The sequence below is a fragment of the Zeus faber genome (genome assembly GCF_960531495.2).
Source record: "Zeus faber genome assembly, chromosome: 18".
Classification (NCBI taxonomy): domain Eukaryota; kingdom Metazoa; phylum Chordata; class Actinopteri; order Zeiformes; family Zeidae; genus Zeus; species Zeus faber.
Genome location: NC_137210.1, coordinates 22,866,489 through 22,887,647, shown reverse-complemented (window position 1 = coordinate 22,887,647; position 21,159 = coordinate 22,866,489). Strand labels below are relative to the sequence as shown.

Genomic DNA, 21,159 nt, shown 5'->3' with positions numbered 1-21,159 from the left:
TTATTTGATTGATTTATTTTTTTTGTGTCCTGAAGGCTGCTTCACCTTGGTACTGGCCCTAAATTGGTAGCAAAAATGCAAGCGTGGCCCTGGGAAAACCCTTCAGGAGGTTGTTGCCTGTGCCCAGAGGGATGCAGGGACGTGCGCTGGTGCAGTTGAAAGCAGCTGTTCCCAGCGGCTCCAGGCAGGAAGCATCCGCAGCAGCGACACCGCCTCGCCGCTTCAAGGGGGATTCCAGCGTCAGTGGGATCGGTGCCGCAAAAGGGAGGCGTTCCTCTTAATGTATCCCCTCACCTGCGTCACCGCCGCCGCGGTGACCGGGAGGTGTTTTCCGCACGTGGGTAACGTCGAGGCCAACGAGCAGCACGGCAGCTGAGCGGGGGCCCCTGCTCACCAGGCCAAGCCCCCCTGCTGCTCACCAAGCAGTAGGGGGGCTGCTTGCGTCCAAAACTGCACTGCTTGCGTCCAAACTTGCGTCCAAACTGCACCAGATTCAACACGACCCTGGGTCCCCAGCCATGCACCTGTATGAAGTATGAAGTACATGTGATGAACGGTTGTCGAGATAATGGAAGGACATACATATACATTCATGTATGTGTGTGTGTGTGTGTGTGTGTGTGTGTGTGTGTGTGTGTGTATATATATATATATATATATATATATATATATATATATATATATATATATATATATATATATATATATACACACACATTCATACATACATTCAAACTGTACATACATACATATAAACAATACATACATATATATATATATACATACATACATGCATATACATACATACATATATGCATACAGTGCATACATGCATATACATATATGCATATACATACAGTACATACATGCATATACATACATGCATATACATACATACATATATGCATACAGTACATACATGAATATACATACATACCTATGTACATACATGCATATACATACATGCATATACATACATACATATATACTTACATCGCTGAGGTTTGCTAAATGAAGGACCATCACGAGCAGTTGTTTGTTTGAAATATCTGAGGTTGTTGTTTCTAAATATCTGAGCTGTTTTGTTGTATTTTTCTTTATAACAAAACCTTTTTTAGTCACAGTGGCCCCGGCTGCACTGGCCCTGGAGGCAGGCTGCTTTGGGGGTGAAGTCATTTAGAAGAATAATTTTCATTCAAATTTAATTGGAAAAACACAAGTAGTTGATTATTGTCTATGGCGTGATGGGTGGGCGATCAATAATTACAATGAGTACTGTGTGGGGAGCGGGTACCATCCCAACAGCAACAGCAGACACTACCTTCATTCTGTGACTGTCTTCTAGCATTTAGTCCCAGCACCACTAACTACTGCCTGTGTGTGTGTGTGTGTGTGTGTGTGTGTGTGTGTGTGTGTGTGTGTGTGTGTGTGTGTGTGTGTGTGTGTGTGTGTGTGTGTGTGTGTGTGTGTGTGTGTGTGTGTGTGTGTGTGTGTGTGTGTGTGTGTGTGTGTGTGTGTGTGTGTGTGTCCTGGTACTACGTAGGTGTACAACAGTAGATGGTGTTGATATGGTGTATAGATGGTGTTTAGATGGTGTGTAGCTGGTGTATAGATGGTATAAAGATGGTGTTTAGATGGTGTATAGATGGTATAAAGTTGGTGTTTAGGTGGTGTATAGATGGTATAAAGACGGTGTATAGATGGTGTATAGATGGTATAAAGATGGTGTATAGATGGTGTTTAGATGGTGTATAGATGGTATAAAGTTGGTGTATAGATGGTGTATAGATGGTATAAAGATGGTGTGTAGATGGTGTATAGATGGTATAAAGATGGTGTATAGATGGTGTATAGATGGTATAAAGATGGTGTATAGGTGGTGTTTAGATGGTGTATAGATGGTGTTTAGATGGTACAAAGTTGGTGTATAGATGGTGTATAGATGGTATAAAGATGGTGTGTAGATGGTGTATAGATTGTATAAAGATGGTGTGTAGATGGTGTTAAGATGGTGTATAGATGGTGTTTAGATGGTACAAAGTTGGTGTATAGATGGTGTATAGATGGTATAAAGATGGTGTGTAGATGGTGTATAGATGGTATAAAGATGGTGTATAGATGGTGTTAAGATGGTGTATAGATGGTGTTTAGGTGGTGTATAGATGGTGTATAGATGGCTGGTGGGGTCAGGGACTGGTGTGTGAGGGACAAGGGTGGTGACTGGATGCTGGTGGTGTTTTTTTGGGGTGGGGTGGCGTCGTTGTGAGTCAAATTGAACTTTCCTCCCCCCACCCTCCGTAGGTCAAGGTGGAGGAGGATGAAGAGGAGGGTTCAGTGGAGGAGCCCGAGGGGGACGAGGAGGAGGAGGAGGAGGAGGAGGAGGAGGACTGGGAGAAGGCTCTGTCCGTGGAGCGTTTTGGTGACATCATCAACGTGTCGTCCTCGTCCTCCAGCGGAGACAGGATGGGACGACTGTACAGCGAGAAGGACTTTGAGAGTAAGACTCACAAAACACCACAATATACTCCATAATACATATGATATGCTACATATGTATGTACGATATACTACATATGTACGTATGATGTACTATATATATGATGTACTACATATATACTATTTTATACTACATAATACATATGCTATGCTACATATATATGTATGATATACTACATATATACGTATTATGTACTATATATATGATGTACTACATATATACTATGATATACTACATAATACATATGCTATGCTCCATATATACATACATATAATCTAGTACATACAGTATTTATTTGTGTTTGTTTAATGTTAACAGACGATAGATGCCAATATGCATAGTGTGTACATCAAAATGATTTATTTCTTTAAAACTTTTTATTTTACTTTTTTCCAATAATCTTTCCTTCAGCCGTGTCAATTTGTCAATAACAACATATTTCACAAGAACAAAATAAAGATAATTGTCACAATAAATCTATACGATATAACTGATGGAAATACAGAATGAAATTCAAACTACTTTCATGAAGAAACAAGAACAAACCAGATGGAAAGACGGACAAAATATTAATCAACACCTCATTCGTACAACACAAGTTACTTCATACGCTCACTTTTCGTGGCACCATCTCTCGCCTTTTTTTTTTTTTGTGTTTGTTTTGGTTTTGCGAACCTGATCTCACTGATCGGCTCCGATCAACGGCCTCGTTCTGTGGAAATTCTTTCCAGCGGGACTAAGTTTTAGCTTTGATTTTAGTTTTAATCGATAGACTCAAGGAAGTTTTCACCTTTTACATCACCTTACATGAAGAAGAGGGAAGGTATCGCTGTTTAGCCTGAACCTGGCAACCGTGGCGATGGATCCTAACTGTCACAAATAACTTTTTTTTAAATAAATTAATACTTGAATAAATTAAGAAAAAATAATTGATAAATAAAATATTTTCCAAAGTCTTTCGAGGGATGCACTGGCTTGCATGTACTGTGAGTGGTGCGTCCAGGACGTTTGGGATCTGGTTGGATCTGTGGCAGACACGGCGGCGGCTCCTGATCGAGCTTCCGCTTGGTGGAGTGTGACCTCACTCATTGTGACGTCATAACCACGTGGTTTGCCAAGAGCGAGGACTATCCCAGGGGTTTCCAAACCTTTTAACGGCAAGGCCTGTCTTGGAAGTCTCAATAAAAATACATGAATAAATAATGATAACAAACCAAATTAATAAATGACTAAAGGAAAATCGTTATATAATTAATCTGTGATAAAATGCAATAAAAAAGACATGAAAACGTGTCACAAAAATATATCTACAGTATGAAACTACTGCGATTCCCTTAAGTACAGCAGGGGGGACGCAGACCCCAGTTTTGAACTCCTGGACTATCGAATATAAGTGTATATTGCACACGTGATTTCACCAGGAAGGAAATACAGAGAAGCGGCGCCTATGGCCGTTGTCATAGAAGTGACAGATTTGACCCCGCGTTGGTTAGAACCACTCCCACTAAAAACATCACAAACATAGAGAACTGTGCTTATGTATTTGAACTATTATGCTTTTCCTTATATTCTGTCATGTACGGTATCTGTAATGTTACAATGTGGGATGTTCATATTGGGCGCGGTCAAAGTGTCAAGCGATGAGGTCAAACTAATGACAAAGGAATTGCAAAACGCTCCGATTTCCCACGGCTCTGGACGCTCCGTGTCTAAAGGTTTTTTTTCTACTTTCTGCACGAGCTGACGTCAGATCGTCACCGATTTCTTTATTTGGTCGTCTGCTCCACCCCATCCTCTGTGCCTTTCTCCAAACAAAAACAATAAAAATAGTGTGTTTTTATGATAGATGTATTTATTTTATTTTATTCTATTTTATTTTATTTTCCGACGTTGACATTTAACAAAAATTCCCTGCCTCGCGGTGTCTGGTCCAGTGTCCCCCCCTCAAGCTTGCAGAACGGCAACGAAAGTCGGGCAGAAACATTCAATTGACGCCTTATAGATGTATCTAATAGGAGTGAAGATCCAGAAACTTGGATTGCTTATTTCTCACCTCAAATTTGTTCCGAAACAGATGTAACAGGACCGATGAGGTGAAACCAATGAACGTTTACCGAATAAATAAAAAGAAACCCCGTGGGTATGAGCCCGGAGTAAAGCTCAAACCCCATTGGCTCACAGAACCCGGAGCTTGTGCTCCAACGCCATTGGCTCAGAACGCGGGCTTGGCTGCCACGCCCACGGAAACAGCCCATTTTGGAACCGTCAGGTTTTAGAGGCACGTCACGATGGCTCGAATGCATAATCTCAGTGGCATTTTCAGAAAAAAACGTCATAAACATGCTTTGGGGACCTCCGAGGCCTTTTTTTTAACTTGTGTCAAGGGGAGAATAAGAGGTCTCCTTTAATGTCACCGCAGAGTAAGAGTTAGCGATGCAAGACTCGCCAACGATGCGGTCGTAGCGAACATAATCTAAGAAAAGAGTCGGGAGTCTGGAGTCACTCCGGCAAAACGGTGAATCTTAAATTCACAAACTGAAAATAATCACCGAGGGCTAAATTAAAGTCTGAAGCAAAGGGGCCAAGGTATTATTGGCACAACTGGCACAATTCATATTGAATGGGACCGATTTGCTTTTTTTACTCCAGCCCACCCCCCAAAAAAATTGTTGACAGAATGACATGATTTTTGTGAGAATTCTGACCGACTCTTTTGACTCTCGTCCCTCGCTCACCGCGCCGTGCACCGATTGGACCAAATCAAAATGCTCTTTTTTATTTATTTTTTTATTTTACTGAGTCAGTGATCAAGAACCGAATGTGGAAAAAGAGTGGGACCCTTCATCGCGCCCCGTAAAAGCCCTGGCTCCTCAGTCTCACAGTGAAACTTGTTCTGCCGGAGCTGCTTTCCGCCTGGAACTGATGGATTTGAGTGCCTCGCAATTTCCACCCAGTGCAACTATTTCTCTGGATATTTCTTATCTTGTTCCAATCTCCCTCTAATCCCTATGCGTCACATGCAGACGAGTGCTGCTCCGTGTAAAACATGGAACCATCTACCCTTAAAAAACAACAAATAAAGAAAATGCAATTAAACAATTGAGTTCAATTTTGACTGGTATCCATTTTAATTTAGCTGCGTTTAACGGGGGGTCACATTTGGGGCGCGGCGCGAGACGAAGACCACGTCGCGTGCGGAGGATATTATGGGATTAGCGTCGGCGGGGGGGGGCGGGCGTCCCGAATTAGTGCCGCTGTCTTTTGATGTGCGTTGAGCCGCCTGTCTCTGTAATTGCCAGTTAATTGAAATCCAAAGCTTTTTGTTTGTTTTTCTGCTGAAGAGCTTAATGGCGGATTATCACTCAGTCCCATGAAGAGCAGAACCCCAATCACTGCCATTCCTTTATTTTTCCTCCAGCACTCATCCTCCTCAGTCTGTCAAACCAATACTTATGTTTTAATTTGATCACGATTTGAATTTATTTTTTATTTTTTTGCGGTCACATGGTCACGGGCAGCAACTCTTCAACTCTTCAATGTTGCATAAATTCTTCCGATTCATCGTTCACAAGTATTCACTTTATAACACACATATTAGTATTTTTTGTCTTTTTATAGCTTATAGAGCTCATTGTGCGTAATCACCGGGTGTGATGACATTTCATTGCATATTATGTATGACTGTATGTGCTGTATATGTATGTGACAAATAACCTTGAATCTCTCTGTAATTATTAACGAAAAATATTAATGATTTATGATGAATAATTTATTAATAATGAATATTATCTTAATATATTATATTAAATATGAATTAATTATTTAATTCATATGTTTTACTTCACGTTACTCTATTTCATTCTACTTTTGAGTTGTGACTCAGCTTGTACAGTTGATCTCTAAGGTCCGAATGATTAAAAAAAATGCATTGTAGATGCTTCTTAATAGTAAAGAAATGATCAAAATTAAAAACTAAATTCAACTTTGACAATCAGACACATTACATTTGGTAATTTAGCAGACGTGTATATTTCCAAAGCGACTTAGAATTTTAAAAAAGCCAGTTGTCAAATAGTTTATAATCGATAATCAATATTCAGTGAACAAATAATATAAACTCAGGTGGTATCACTGCTTGGCAACAGCCTCCCCCGTGTGACTTCATTTTAGGTTGAAATTCAGCCATATTACTCATCGTCTTTCTCCCCGTCTTCCCCTTGTTCCCCTCCTCTGCCTTGGTTTCCTCACCAGACCACAGGCACTCGTTCCACCACACGCACCACCCGCTCTCCACCCACCTGCCTCCGCCCCAGCGCCTGCGCAAGCGCTCGCACGGCGTCGAGCGCCGCCGCAAGAAGAAGAGGAAGAAGAAAAAGACGTCGGTGCCGCCGTCCGACGTGACGCCCACCATCCAGGAGGTCGACGAGGAGGAGGAGGCGGAGTCTGATCCGGGGGGGCGGGGCGTGCTGGCCACGCCCACGCCCACGGAGCTGCCCGACCTCCAGCCACAGGTAAGATAATACTGATAAGCCATAGGGATTTTTTAATATACTAATGAATATTTAGCTGTGTAGGTTTGGTGGACCAGATTCTCAAAGTGGGTTTTCTTTGGGGGGGGGGACAGCTTTAAATATATTTTGTGTGTCCTTTGAAGCGGTAAATCTTTTTATGTTCAGAAGTATAATATTTTCTATGCAATATATAAGCCTATATAATTATTTCCATTGAGACAACTGCTCGCACCCGTCTCCATCTTCCATTTCTCTTTATTTGTCTTTGATATTTTGTGTCGCTACAATGTGACTTGTTCACTGAATTGATGTTCATTGAATTGAATCCATTGATTTTTGATTCTGTATTTTGAAATGGTGCAATACAAATATCTCCAATACATTTCCCTCGAATGAGTCCCTGCACATACCTGTAGCAGTGTGAGAAACGGGCCGTATATCAAATAACTTTTTGGGGACATACGTGAGGGGGTCCTCCGGTTATTTTCTCCCAAATGAGGGAGGGGTCCTTGGTCGACAAAAGTTTGAGAAGCCCTGCTCTAAAGGACATTATTTTTGCATAATGTCCGGCCATTATTGTCTTATTGAACGTATCGGTGACCAGTTAACCCTTTGAGAGCCAGTTTGGGTTTTGTTCCCAAAATGGAGGAAAAGCTCATCGTTGCGGGATCCAGTTTCCCTGTCCTTCGTGATGTGAGGCTTCTGTAAGCTGTTCATTCATAGAGATGTGATTCAAAACAACTGCGTGGAAGAAGATGTCGGGAGGCGGCTGGGATCCCCGGTGAGATTCATTACGAGTACTGAAGTAAAAATGCAAAAGCTCAACTTCAATCTCTGTTGAAGTGAAGCCAAAAACGGAGTCCGCTTGAACTGGCGAAAATAAATCACTTAAAAATATGAAAAAAAAAAAAAAGATAGAAAACAACGTCTAAATAAATGAGTGCAGCTATCTGCGCACAAATCTGTTTGCGCTGCTATGGCAACGACTCAGCGATGACTTGACCAGGAACAGCCACAGGCGACAGCGTTTAGGCAGGAAGGGCAGCGACCGCTCTGTGGCAGGTGGTGTTATCTTCGACTGTGAAGTAATGATATATTTACACTATCCCCGGGTGATCTATATGAGGGCTGCACGACGCATCGCCTCGGCGTCGTCACCATGACGTCAGCGTGCGCAAGGTCGGAAAGTTCAAAATTCATCCAAACTTCCTGGAGCCGTGGACTCGATAAGACGTGCGCATTTCGATTCCGCTCATCGGTTCCTAACTTTTGCATATTTTCGGCCGCGCTCCCGACTCGCTCGCCTCACGTTGTCGCGCCGCGGCACCGTGGTGAAAGCGTTGCCGCAAAGCTTCTGCCGCTGGTTTGGGACACGGCGGCGGAAACGGCCATGAGCGCAGCAAACGCTCCAACGTCTGTTTTTTTGGTTTTACTAATATTTTTCCATTATTTATTTAAATCGCTTTGTTTAATTGTTTTTGTTGATCGTTCATTGTAAGAAAGAGTCATATTTATTTTTATGAAAGGGGAAAAGAAACCTTCCTGTCACAGTTGACAGTTTACTGATTACAGCCTCAATGTGCCGCGAATAATGATATTCTCTTTGTTTTCTATGCAGATGCACTCCCCTACAAAATCACCCCAATCCCACCCCAATAGAATGATTCATTCTTTCCAAATGGAACTATTCAAGTCATCTGGTGGAAATTCCTGTCTTTATTCATATCGCACTGTATATCGCAGAAAGAAAATATTGCAACGTCAGTTTTTTCCAATATGCAGCTCTCATCTCTTTCCTCTGATTCGGCATGAATGCAGCTTTTCACATGTGACAGTAATTATATACTGCTATACAATATAATAGATGAAAATACTGTGTAAATTGAGCCCCCTCCCCCCACAAAAGCCAAAGTAAATCCCACCAATTCTTACTAGAAAAAGCAATGATAACAAACAGATCGAAAAACATGGAATAAAGCAATGGAATAATATAACCCGTGTTTACATACACTGCAGGCATATGTAAATAAGGCTCTCTACGGTCTTTAATTAGAGATGTATAATGTAGAGATGCCCACATTTTTGGAACACCGTCCCATAGCGTGTATAAGCCGATCACGTTCTGGTGAAGGCGGTATTCTGAATATTGCCATCGGTGGATCCAAACCGAAGCACGCGCCACAAAACCCAGCGAATTCCACCGCACAACAGTAAACAACGGATGCCGCTTGCATTTAAACAACGGGCACCATGGCAACCGCCGCTAAACACGCGCACACACACACACACACACACACACTTTTGGTTTGGAAAGTGACGACGCGTTGTAGACGGTGGAGCAAGCGCTTCCTTCCTAGGCCACTCGGCGCCGAAACTCAAGTTGTTTTTCAGTCGTCGTATTATCCCAGACGCATGTAAACACCTTAAACGCACTTTTACCTTATTATATTATATTATTATTATCATTATTACTGAGCTTAATCGGGTATTGAGTGCATGTGCACACACTGAGTGATGATGATCTTCTCCTGCTCCTCGGCGTCCCTCTCTGCAAATCATTTCCAGCGCTTCTGCTGCAGAAAGTCTCCTTGGATGGAAATCTCTGCATTCCTTGCTAAACTTGCCGGACTGGCGTTGCGCTTCGGACGGCGTGCCGCACCGCGGCGCGTCGGCAGATGCCCGTTGAAATCCACGGCGCGCACAAGCTGCGGGAGGCCCCAAGGACGTCCGCCCTCTGCTCGGCCGCGGGGCGCCGCGGGGCAGTCATGGCCGAGTGTGACATCACCCATTGTGACGTCGGCGTGACGCGGTTCGGGGGAGGCTCAAAACTCGCGTGGCGCGCGCGCACAGACATACACCGAAGGCGGAGCCGTCGTGTCGTCGGGGACGCGCTCGGTCTGGAACGGTGAAGTGATCAGGTCTTCTTGGTCTTATAAGCTCTGAAGGCCGTTATGTTGTGATAATGACCTGCTGGCTCCACATTATACCACTTATTACAAATAAAAATAGTAAATACAATTATAATGATAACATCAAATAGAATAAAAATGGCCAAATGTACACAAATAGACAAAAAAAAATACCAAACATAATTGGTCGAATATATAAAAATATACAGAATATAAAAATGTTATTCTATGCCCAGCATAAGTTATATGTATGGGTATATAGGGTATCAATGATAAAGATAAATTATTGCTATGTATTGACTAAGTTGTTTCAGTTTGTACAGCGTTATTGCACGTATAAGTGATCTGGACGTCATCGTCTTGTTGCACTGAAGGGCGCTATGTTGCGTAAATGACCGTCTGCGCCTTATTACACGGCTGCTTTGATGCGTTACTCTTTGTTTGACAAGATGTCGCCACCAACTAGTGTTATCGTTAGTGTGTAGGCGTAGCGATACGAGGCACCTGAGTCCAGGCGGAGGCAATAAGTGGTTGTATTATTAACATATAAGCGGACGTTATTCAGAAATAACTGGCCGCTGCTTGCAGCCGTTGACCACACAGAATCGAGTATTCCACACAAGCCGTGTGATTATATGTGATAATTGGGCAGATTATGAGCACGTTTTGTATTTCCCTGGAATTGCCTCTGCGGACCTGTATGGGCACTATCATTATTATCACTGTGTTGATAATAATAATAAGACGTAAGACAGATGAATATCTCCAAAGCACTAGTTTAGTAAGTGTGTGTGTGTGTGTGTGTGTGTGTGTGTGTGTGTGTGTGTGTGTGTGTGTGTGTGTGTGTGTGTGTGTGTGTGTGTGTGTGTGTGTGTGTGTGTGTGTGAGGTTGCGTGCTACATGGCAGAAAAATGCTCTTAAAGCTATGGAAACCGGCCTAGACAATGCTTAGCCGTGCACTGGAATTTAGGATTGAGTCACTAATAACCTGCTGCTATGATGTCTCCAACTCCAGAAGAAAATGGATTTCAACTTCCTATCAAGGTTCGTAAAGAAGACGTTTTTCATAATGGTGGTAGTAATAGATCGGTGTATAATTGACAATGATGAGCAGTTTTTAAATTTGTTGAAAATTGAAGTCTCTGAATGTGTCCCGTACTTAAGGTAGCATTTACTTGAATAATAATAATAATAATAATAATAATAATAATAACCGTAACCATAATTTGTTTTTCCATGGACATGAGTCATTTAACTTATTAGTGATATTATCGTGGCATCGTGTACTATATAATATGTATCATATCATTTGAGTATGGACGTCTCCGTTTGAATATTGTTTACTAATTAATTAAATAAATAAATAATTAATTTGTTTATTTATTGTGCTCAGATAAGCACATGGTTCTTATTAAGCAGTGTGTTGCAGAGGAGGATGGTCATGGTCCTTTCACTCCCAGTTATCGAAAAAATAAGACTTTGATTAAAGAAATACTGTATCTCTGTTCTCCATGAAGGACTTCAAATGTAGAAACTACAATTTTTTTCCCAGATGTTATTTGGACTTCTTAGTTTCAAGAGCTTCAGTGATTATCTGATGGATGTATTATTACATTAAAATAATTATATTATATTATATTATATTATATTATATATTATTCTATATTACATTATATTACATTATATTATATCATATTATATTATATTATATTATATTGTATTATATATTATTCTATATTACATTATATTACATTATATTATATTATATTATATTATATTATATTATATTATATATTATTCTCTATGACATTATATAACATTTTATTATATTATATTATATTATATTATATTATATTATATTATATTATGCATCCTTTATTGTTACATTCTCCTTGGTGGACTTTTACTGTTTCCAGTCATTTTACTGTGTGAGCTGTGAAACTGTCACATGAGTCAAGCCGTGGCCAAATGAGGCTCCCATACTAACGTCGACTGGGCCTTTGGGGACATTTCAAGACTCTAGGTTATATGAGAATTTAAAGAATACCTGCCAGGCTTAAAGTACAACGACCATATGACTGTGTGCATTTGATACCGTAACGTAAAAAATATAAATAAAACCTGAGAGAATACAATGTAGAAATGAAGTGGTTCATTTCAAGCTTTTTGCTCCATTGATGAATGAATAACTTTTGCATTTTTCCATGAAGATCAACAGTTCATTTAAGAACCTTTTGTTTCTCACAGAAAGCTTGGACAACCAGCCATGTGACTTTGAGATTTCTAAGTCAGACCAAAAGTACGAACATAACAGAAGTGCAAAAGCCTTTTATTGAGTTTGTCCTTCAGTTTAAATACCAAGCAGCTCAGCGGCCGACACTCAAAGACCACGGTTTCACAACCTACATCCAGCCTTGATCAAAATCATTGATCTTGTAACCTGTTATAGGCGACCACCAGTACTGCTGTTGATGGAAATAAGAAACAAAATATAAATCTATTCTTTTAATGGATTTTTTTAGGCTGCCCAAATTACAAAAATAGGGAGCTTAATGTGGCTTAATGAGGCCAATATTGCACAAAATAATTTCAATATTATACCGGCAACTTTAGGTCACATGACTGGGATTTGACCAAAAGTAGAGGGGTATAAATATGTACTGTTATTATTATTGTTATTTTTATATTATATGGAAATTGACTATATTTTTGGATCATTTTTAAGGTTTTTGATTCACTCCAAATGTGATTAGTATCACCACATAATCCCCTATGACCTTAATTTGTTTATATTTTTTAAACTTTTTTAACAAATTTACGCAATTTAGCCACATTAAGCTGTGGTGTTAATGTGCCGTCAAAATCTGGACTTTCTTCAATTATTTTTCCAGTTTTTTCGTGCGCCTCTGAAAATTTCAACCATAGTCAATTTTCGTTTTTTTCAGATTTTTCCATTTGAATTTCATCTCATCAAAGCCTTGTGAGGATATTTTTCCACTTGGATTTATTCATCAATAAAATGTCATTTGATTTCAATAACCTTCCTTCATCTTCTCACCACAGGTGGTGTGTCCCCAAATGGATTATTTATCCTTGAGGTTCAGCTCAGAAATGACCAAAGAAAAACAAAAAAAAACTCTGCAGGTGTTTGCAACTTGTTCTCCTCTTCCTGACCTTCCTCTTCCACCCAGTTTAGTTTTGGGAGCCAAGAGGATTTGGGGAGAGGTGTCCTGCTACCCGGCTTCCCCACGGAGAATGATGGATGGCAGGCAGAGGAGGAGGAGGAGGAGGAGGTGGAGATGCTGGCGGACGTGGGGGTCGAGCCTCTCCGCCTGCTGGTGGAGCAAGAGGAGGAAGTCCTCAACAGGTTGGTTCCTGCTCTTAAAATAGTAAAAAAAAATACGAAATAATAGAATTGGATTTTTTTTTTCATGTGGTGTTGGCATGTTATGCCGGCGCTCTTCAGCTCATTGCATGCTTTTAAAATGAAGAAAATACATTTTTAGACACACCCTGATGCAAATTATACTCATATGACAAATTGACAAAAACCAAGTTTCATAATTGTGGTTTTAGGATTTTTTTTCCCATGAGGTAGAACCTTTATTCTAAATACAATTGATTCATTGCTAATTCATATATGATGGGACCTGAATTGCACCTAAATGCTTGTCCATGAATTGTATTATTTATTGGAAATACCTTTCAAGTATATGAAAATGCCCAAAAATGGCAATACTGTAGTGTGTGCTTTTATTTATTATTATGGGATGCTTCCCATTGCTAGGATTTTGAAAGTCTTTGGATAGTCTTTGGAAAGCCTTTGGAAAGTCCTGAAAGTGTTTTCCAAGTCTTTGGATACTCTGGATAGTCTTTGGAAGGTCTTTGGAAAGTATTTTCAAAGTATTTTCAAAGTCTTTGGAAAGTTGTTTTTTTTTCAAATTCTTTGGAAAGTCTTTCCAAAGAATACTTTCCAACGACTTTCAAAATGCTAGCAATGGGAAGCATCCATTAATACTTTTCCCCCTCATCCCAGCAAGTTCTAGCGCACAGTGTAGTAGAGATAATCCAGTATTGCAATTTTTTGGGCATTTTCATATACTTTGCATTATAGTATTATTTTGGGTGAGTGTTTACTGTAAACAGTATATCCTTTAACAGAATGATGAATGAATGATGCTCTGCAATGGATCTATCACCTTTATATCTATAACCTTTTTGTCTAGAACTTTACCTTATGCTTGTGAACATGGACCACATCAGGCCGAAATCTAAACATTAACCTAGAATATACTGTAATTGCCAAAGGTGCGTCATAGACATCCGATCCTCTGAAGTTTTGTAAATATGCATAACTACCAGAATATGAATTATTTTGCGCGACGCTTTGAATAATGTATGGGGCTTCCCACTGTGAGCGGGGGTTCAGGGCGTCTCTCTTAATGAGAGAGTTATTTAATCTATTTAATATTAGTGATACTGGTGGTTTGAGATGTGAAACCACATTTTGCATGTGTCATGAAATGCAGTGTTTTGCATTTGGGTGAACTGAGCCAGGGCCACGACTCGGAGGCTTAATAACAAGGACGTCCGGCTCTGGTGTTGTGTTGTGGTGCCACCTGTCGGCCACGAAGAAGAATTGCAGATACATGTTTTTCTCAGTATCTGAGCATTTTACTAGATAGAGCGATAGACAGATAGATAGATAGATAGATAGATAGATAGATAGATAGATAGATAGAATAATTGGCAATATATAATAAACCACAAAATAAACAAGAAAATAATTGGTGGTAAAAATAACTTATAGGTGGATTTTATTATTAATTAATAGAATTTTCAGATATGTATTCTGAATGAGGACGTCATATTAACTTCTTCACGTTCTGTATGAAATGTCAATTTCATGCACTCGTAATTGTTATGTTGACTTTTTGACTGATGATATCGCCAATCGTGCAACATGTCCAACAATATCCACTTTTCAAGATTATTCTTTTATATCTTAAATAATACTGACCTAGAAGACACCTAAAATCAATTCAATAGGCTGTGCTGAGTGCAGTGTTTTTTATTTAAAGGTTATCCAACCTGTCTGAGCATCTATCTGTCTGTCTTTCCTTCTCTCCATCCATCATCCATGGTCAGCATGACGGTGGACCCCCGTGGCGGTCTGACCCCGGTCCCCTCCTCCTCCCGGGACTGGCTCCACCGGAGGCCCGTGCACCACTTCCACCACCGCCACCACCACCGCCGGCCGGTCGGTGCCCAGCGCAACAGCTACGACCTGCGGGAGCGGATCTGCATCGGCAGCATGACGGCGCTGGACAGGGTCGGGTACCAGCAGGTTCCCACCGACGAGGCCGAGGCCCAGATGCTGGCGAGCGCCGACCTGGACGACATGAAAAGTAAGGGAAGCGTGCGTGCTCGCTCGCTCGTCTCTGAAAAGCGGGGGAGAGAGAGAGGCACATTTGTACAACCACCACCTCATAGCAGACGATATCTAGTCTCGTATCAGGAAATCGTTATTATAACCATACATATATATAATATTATATAGAGCTACTTACTGGTATTATGCCAATTAGCGGGTGCTTTTACCCAAAGTGACCTTTTGTGAAGTGCACTTCAATCAAATGAAATTGGATAGAGTGGAAAATGCCATTTAATAAACATGAATCAATGTTTGGCATCTAATGGTGATATTTATATGGAGGATATATCTCCAGGAGGATTGTGGTCTTAGACCTTCCCCCAATGGAGTCCCGTCGCCGCTGGTGATGGAGAGCTGAGGCTTGTAGAAGCTGTTTGTGCAGGATCGGGGCGGGAAGTGATTTGAGTGGAGAGGGCGGAGGCGATGCAGGGCAGCAACGGGTTCGGTTCCCGGAGGCTGCGGAAGACTCTGATTGGTCGGGGTGATTGAAATCCCGGATGCCGAGTGAGGAAGAGAAGAAGTGAGCGTAGCGTTGTTTTTCCGGTGGTGGTACTCCACCCAAGAGCCTTCAGTTCAAACACGTAGAATCAACAGAGTGTTGGATTGGATTTTCTGAGACGAAACGTGCATCAAACATGGTCAGCGTTTCAGCCGCCCCGACTCCAGCTGGATGCTCGTTCCGCCCCTGTGGTGCGAGGGGTATGGGGGGGGGGGCGTGTGGCGCTTCCCCGGAGTCACCATAGCGACAGTGGTGGGTGATCAGACGAGGAGAGGAGATTCTACATGTGATGATTGGCTAAAGATAGGAAACTCTACTCCATCGCTCCATCACGAGTTCAATGTAAGTGATGCGGTGACACATCCTCAAACTGGGTCCGGTACTGAGAAAGGGCTGCATTTTTTACTATGTTACTACTCATGTAGTAACGTAGTTTGTAGGTAGGTTTTGTTTTTGTAGCAGTCCAGCCTTTTCTCCATACTCCACGCAGATTTGGGATTCGTCCTCCCGTGACTTCCGTTGAAGTCCTGACGGAGGGATGGAGCCGCGTGTTCCCCCGAAAGCATTTTCCTTACGGACGCTCCAGAAATTTTCTGATAACAACTTATGACTATGGAAGCCGTCCTTAACTGCTTTACCCAAAAAAGCTGCATTTGACTTCGGGATATGTTGAAATGAATTTAACTGGATCAAAACAGAATCTCCCCTAAGTGAAAGAGCCTCTGTCAGCGATTGCACTCACAAACGTTCTTTTTCGGCGACATTTTGTGCACAATGGTATTATTAGGCGATTGCGTCATCAGTGAGAAAGAGAGATCAACATGATCAGGACCCGATCGGGGGCAGGAGAGCGGTCGCCGTCGAAGCCGCTGGGATGGAAATGTGGGCGAGAACTGAAAATAACCGGGGATCCGCTCAAACCACGTCGCCCTGATCGTGGAGCATAAATGAAATAGACTCCAAACTCAAGAGCCCGCTTCTTAACAGACCGTGGAGGAAAGGGTGCTGCCAGCGACCTCTCCGCCAGACTGTTTGTCCAAATTATTGCTCTGTGGTTGGTGCCGGTGTTCTCATCTCGCTCCGACGTGGGAGGACGGACGGTACCCACTGATATTGCACAACTGTGTCAATAGCCTGAGATAGGGCCTGACATGTAAACGTACTTCAGTCAGGAAACGACGGAGCCCTTCTGTTGGAATGGGAAAATAGAAAATTTAAGAGAGGAAGAAATACCACATACAGAAAAAAAGCCCTTTGTCTTTACTCGCTTCAGATCTAAAAAGACAATATCCAGCGCCCTCTGTTGGTAGGTAGAGGTACTACACTCGTGTCTGCTTCTGCAGTTAGGGAGGTAACAGCTGAACTATGACGAAAACGGTCATTGTTGTACATTCTCTAACTGTACTAACGTCTTGTAAGTTAAATAACTTTAACGTTTAACTGTTAATTTTTTTTTTTTGCTGGGGACCCCCTGGAACCTTTTAAAGGACCCCTGGGGCAGCCCACCCCCCCTTGAGAACCACTGAGCTATCAAACCGCTGTCTGCACATTTATAAATGCTACACATCTGTGGAAAAAAAGCAAAACAACAGTTTGATGTGCAGTAATAGCTGCTGGTGAAGTGATTGGGAAAAAAAGAAAAAAGAGCAATTCATTGGCACTGATGGTGAAAATGCAATTAAACTGTGGTCTTATCTCATATCACAATATCAATATAATATTGATATGTTAAACCCTAGTGCCAGAATGTAATCTGCCACGTAACTCCAGAGAGAGAACAATGAACAGAATAGACTAGAAATACACGAGACTATTAAAAAATAAAAAAGATGTAACAAGAAAACAACTACTGTAGAATCATCACAGAATGAATTAAGGTTTCAAGCACAGAGTCAGATAAAAGTCAGTAAGAGTTTCAGCTAAAAGCAAAGCGAGAGAGAGAAATGGATAGAACGGGGCATTTTTGTAAAACAGAAATGTTCAGCCTGGCATCCGGGGGCATTAATTAACTGGGAGGCTGCGGTCGATTCCCCTTCATCAGCGACCCTGCCCCTGGCCCTTCCTGCTTTTTTTTTTTTACAGAGCGCGGCAGCCATCGACTGTTCAGCAACCATCTGGAAACAGAAACAGGGCACTGCCCGCCGTTTGCAACAAGATATCGTATACGTCAGGACTTGTCGCTCTGTCTCTGTTCCACTGGGGCGCATCCGGACTCCATTCATTCATTCACAAGTTTGCGCGGCGTAACACGGTTTTGATTCCGTTGCGCTCATTGGGGTCCATTGATTTCTTTCTTGGTGACTATGTGGTTCTCTTTTCATCACAGACAAATTAGAGGTTTCCAGCCGGGTGCTACGTTGGAGGATCCGGTGTCGGTGGAGGGGTGTCTCTGCGAACCGGTAGTAGTTTGCCACCACAGTCATTTCAGTGGTTTGCTTCACATAGCGTTGAACGAGCTGTGTGTTCATTGGGTTAGGCTTTTCTAACACTAACCATAACTCTTAACACCACCTAACCCTAATGGTTAGGGTGGTAAGAGAGTGATGCGAGTGTCTGCGTTACGAACGGTGCTTTTTTGTTTTGTTCCGTTCAATAAGGAAATTTAATAAAATAAAATTCATCTAAAATAAAATCAAATCCAATTATTTCAATTTTTTTATGAACTAAGCCTATTTGTCCTTCAATACTCTTCATATACTTTTCACGTGCAACATGTTAACGAATAACTGACAGTTTTTATGAAGCGGACGTCATCGGCAGTGAAAACCTTTACGACCAGCCTCTTGGATCTGATTGGCTGAGCGACCATTATGTGACACTGGCGAGTGCCGCCGCTTTTTTGCTCGACTCGCACGGGAGAGGAACGTGGCGACGCGTCACGCTGAGGATTTCCAGCGGCGGGCTCCAAACGATAATGATAGTGAGGGGGTGTGGCGTGTTGGGAGCGCCGACGGGCTGATCTTTAAATCGGCCGCTTGAGCACGGCACCGAAATGAGGAACAGAAATCTGCGTTGCAATTTGGTCCGGTAGATACCGATCGTAGAGGAACCGGTGCCAACACAAACATCCCGCACATAATGAGGTTTTGAGTGTGCAAGGAGAGGAGGTGCTATTCACAGACGTCCGTCATCGGAGAGGCAGAGATAGAGATTAATGCTTTGAGCAATAGTAAAAAGAATGTGGCGGTCATTGTTGATATTTTGATTAAAAAAAATAATTTAAAAACGGCTTGCAATACACTGGGGGAAACCATGCTAATTGTACCTAACCATGACCCTTAACCCTAATGGGGATGGTAGCTCAGGAGGTAGAGCTGGTCGTCTAGTGATCTAAAAGTTGCTGGTTCAATCCCAGGCTCCTCCTGCTAGCATGCTGTAGTGTCCTTGAGCAAGACACTTAACCCCTAGTTGCTCCTGATGACTGCGTCCGTCGGTGTTTGAATAATTGTAAGTCGCTTTGGATAAAAGCGTCTGCTAAATGTAATGCAATGTAATGGAACCTAACCCCAACCCTAATGCTACCTAACCCTATTGGTACCTAACCCAAATGACACCTAACTCTAATGCTACCTAACCCTAATCCTACCTCACGCTAACCCTAATGCTACCTAACCCTGACCCTAATGCTACCTAACCCTAATCCTACCTCACCCTGACCCTAATGCTACCTAACCCTGACGCTACCTAACCTGACCCTAATGGTACCTAGCCCTGACCCTTTGTTTAATTGTTTCCTATTTGGTCAGTGGGACACAACACTGATTTATAATCTCTTGATAATATTACCATAAAACGGCTTGTATACTGACGAGACTACCCGCAGTTAACATTGTACGTTTCAATAGAGGTAAGAAAATACAATTAATTAAATGTCTTATTTGTAGATTATTTTAGATTTGATTGAAAGTTGAGTAGGTATAAGTAATTACATAAAAGTAAGTGCATACAACGGTTGAATTCCACTCGATTGTATATGCACACATGCAGAAACACACCAGACAAACATGGAGACAAAGTCGTCCAGCAGCTACGGATCTTTTTTTTTTTTTTTTTTAGCTCAAATTAAGGCACCTGTTGTGAGCAAGTGAGCGGGAGACCACGCCACACTGAGGGGTGCATGTGGTTTCCATGGAGACCCATGATGATGGAAACAGCAGACCAGAGCACCACCTTAAACGTGGCACCATCGCAACTGACTGAGCAGATCACAGCAGCTGATTCTAGCGGGATTCTCAAGTGACTCCTGTCTTCATGCACCACAAGTACCTTTCGTGCACCTGAGTTCTACGTCTGTGATTGTGAGAGTATCTGCGGAAGTACAACTACGAGTAGAACATGAGAAGAAAAACCTTCTACTTTTAGTGTATGAGACTTCGAGCTAAGACCTTTTACCCTTTGTGGCATCATTAGATTAGAATGTGACAGTCATGGAAAGGCACAGAAACCTCTGCTGCCATCCTCTCTATCTCTGTTTTCCAGGCGAAGAGATCAATATAAACACTGGCATCATGGAAAAGGGTGGAGCGACCATGAGGCTGCTGGGCTGGCTCTCGAAAAAAGCGAATCACCCCGTATCAATAGTTCCTTTTTGGAGGTGCCGAAATGACTGTTACTGCTACTTTCTCTATTTGTCTTCTGCTCTGATTGTGGATTCAGTGGGGGCCTTCATCCAGGGCTTTTGGCCTCAGCGTTGTCGTGAATGACAGTCTGGTTCTTTGCGTCCTTGAGGATCTCGTGCCTTTGAAGTGAACTTGAAGGTGAACTTTTTCAGCAAGTTTTTTTCCCACACTCGTATGGATTGTTTTTGGCCTCATTGGCTCTCTCTCTCTGGCCACATCACTTGTCTCATTGGTCTTCTTGGGTTGATTGAGGGGTAGATGTCCATCTGCTGGAGGTTAATGCTCTCAAAGTCAGCGTCTGATATTTAGCATTGAACCATCATCAACATCTTGTCATCACACAGTTAATTAGCTACTCAAAGCATCTCCTAGAAGAACCAGCTTCCACGGAGCCCTGCGGCCCGGGCTGAGCGACGGCGTCTGAGAGTCGGGAGCCCTGGATGAGCAGTGTGTCCAATTGGAGACGGGCGGGCTGGAGGTGGTACCGTCAGAGGAGATGACAGACCATCGGGTGCAGGACAACCTGGAGAAACAGGAGAACCCGGAGCACAGACCCTCCGCCAGTAGACGTGCCACCGACCACCGTGGACCGGAGCGGCAGTCCAGCGTGCAAAAGAGTATGGGCACGCCAAAGCAGGTCCACCTCGACTCAGCACTGCGCGGCTCGATGCTAAACATCGAAGCGTTCGA

General features: G+C 42.3%; 1 protein-coding gene across 1 annotated transcript in view; it reads left to right on the top strand.

The window, feature by feature from the left end:
- slc4a3 (solute carrier family 4 member 3) overlaps positions 1 to 21,159 on the top strand; it is a 69,211-nt gene that overhangs the window by 11,802 nt on the left and 36,250 nt on the right. Inside the window, exons 2-5 of the mRNA XM_080018907.1 lie at positions 2,302 to 2,497; positions 6,749 to 7,008; positions 13,109 to 13,284; positions 15,066 to 15,325. Coding sequence (XP_079875033.1) covers positions 2,302 to 2,497; positions 6,749 to 7,008; positions 13,109 to 13,284; positions 15,066 to 15,325 — 892 coding nt within the window. The remainder of the gene's footprint in view (positions 1 to 2,301; positions 2,498 to 6,748; positions 7,009 to 13,108; positions 13,285 to 15,065; positions 15,326 to 21,159) is intronic.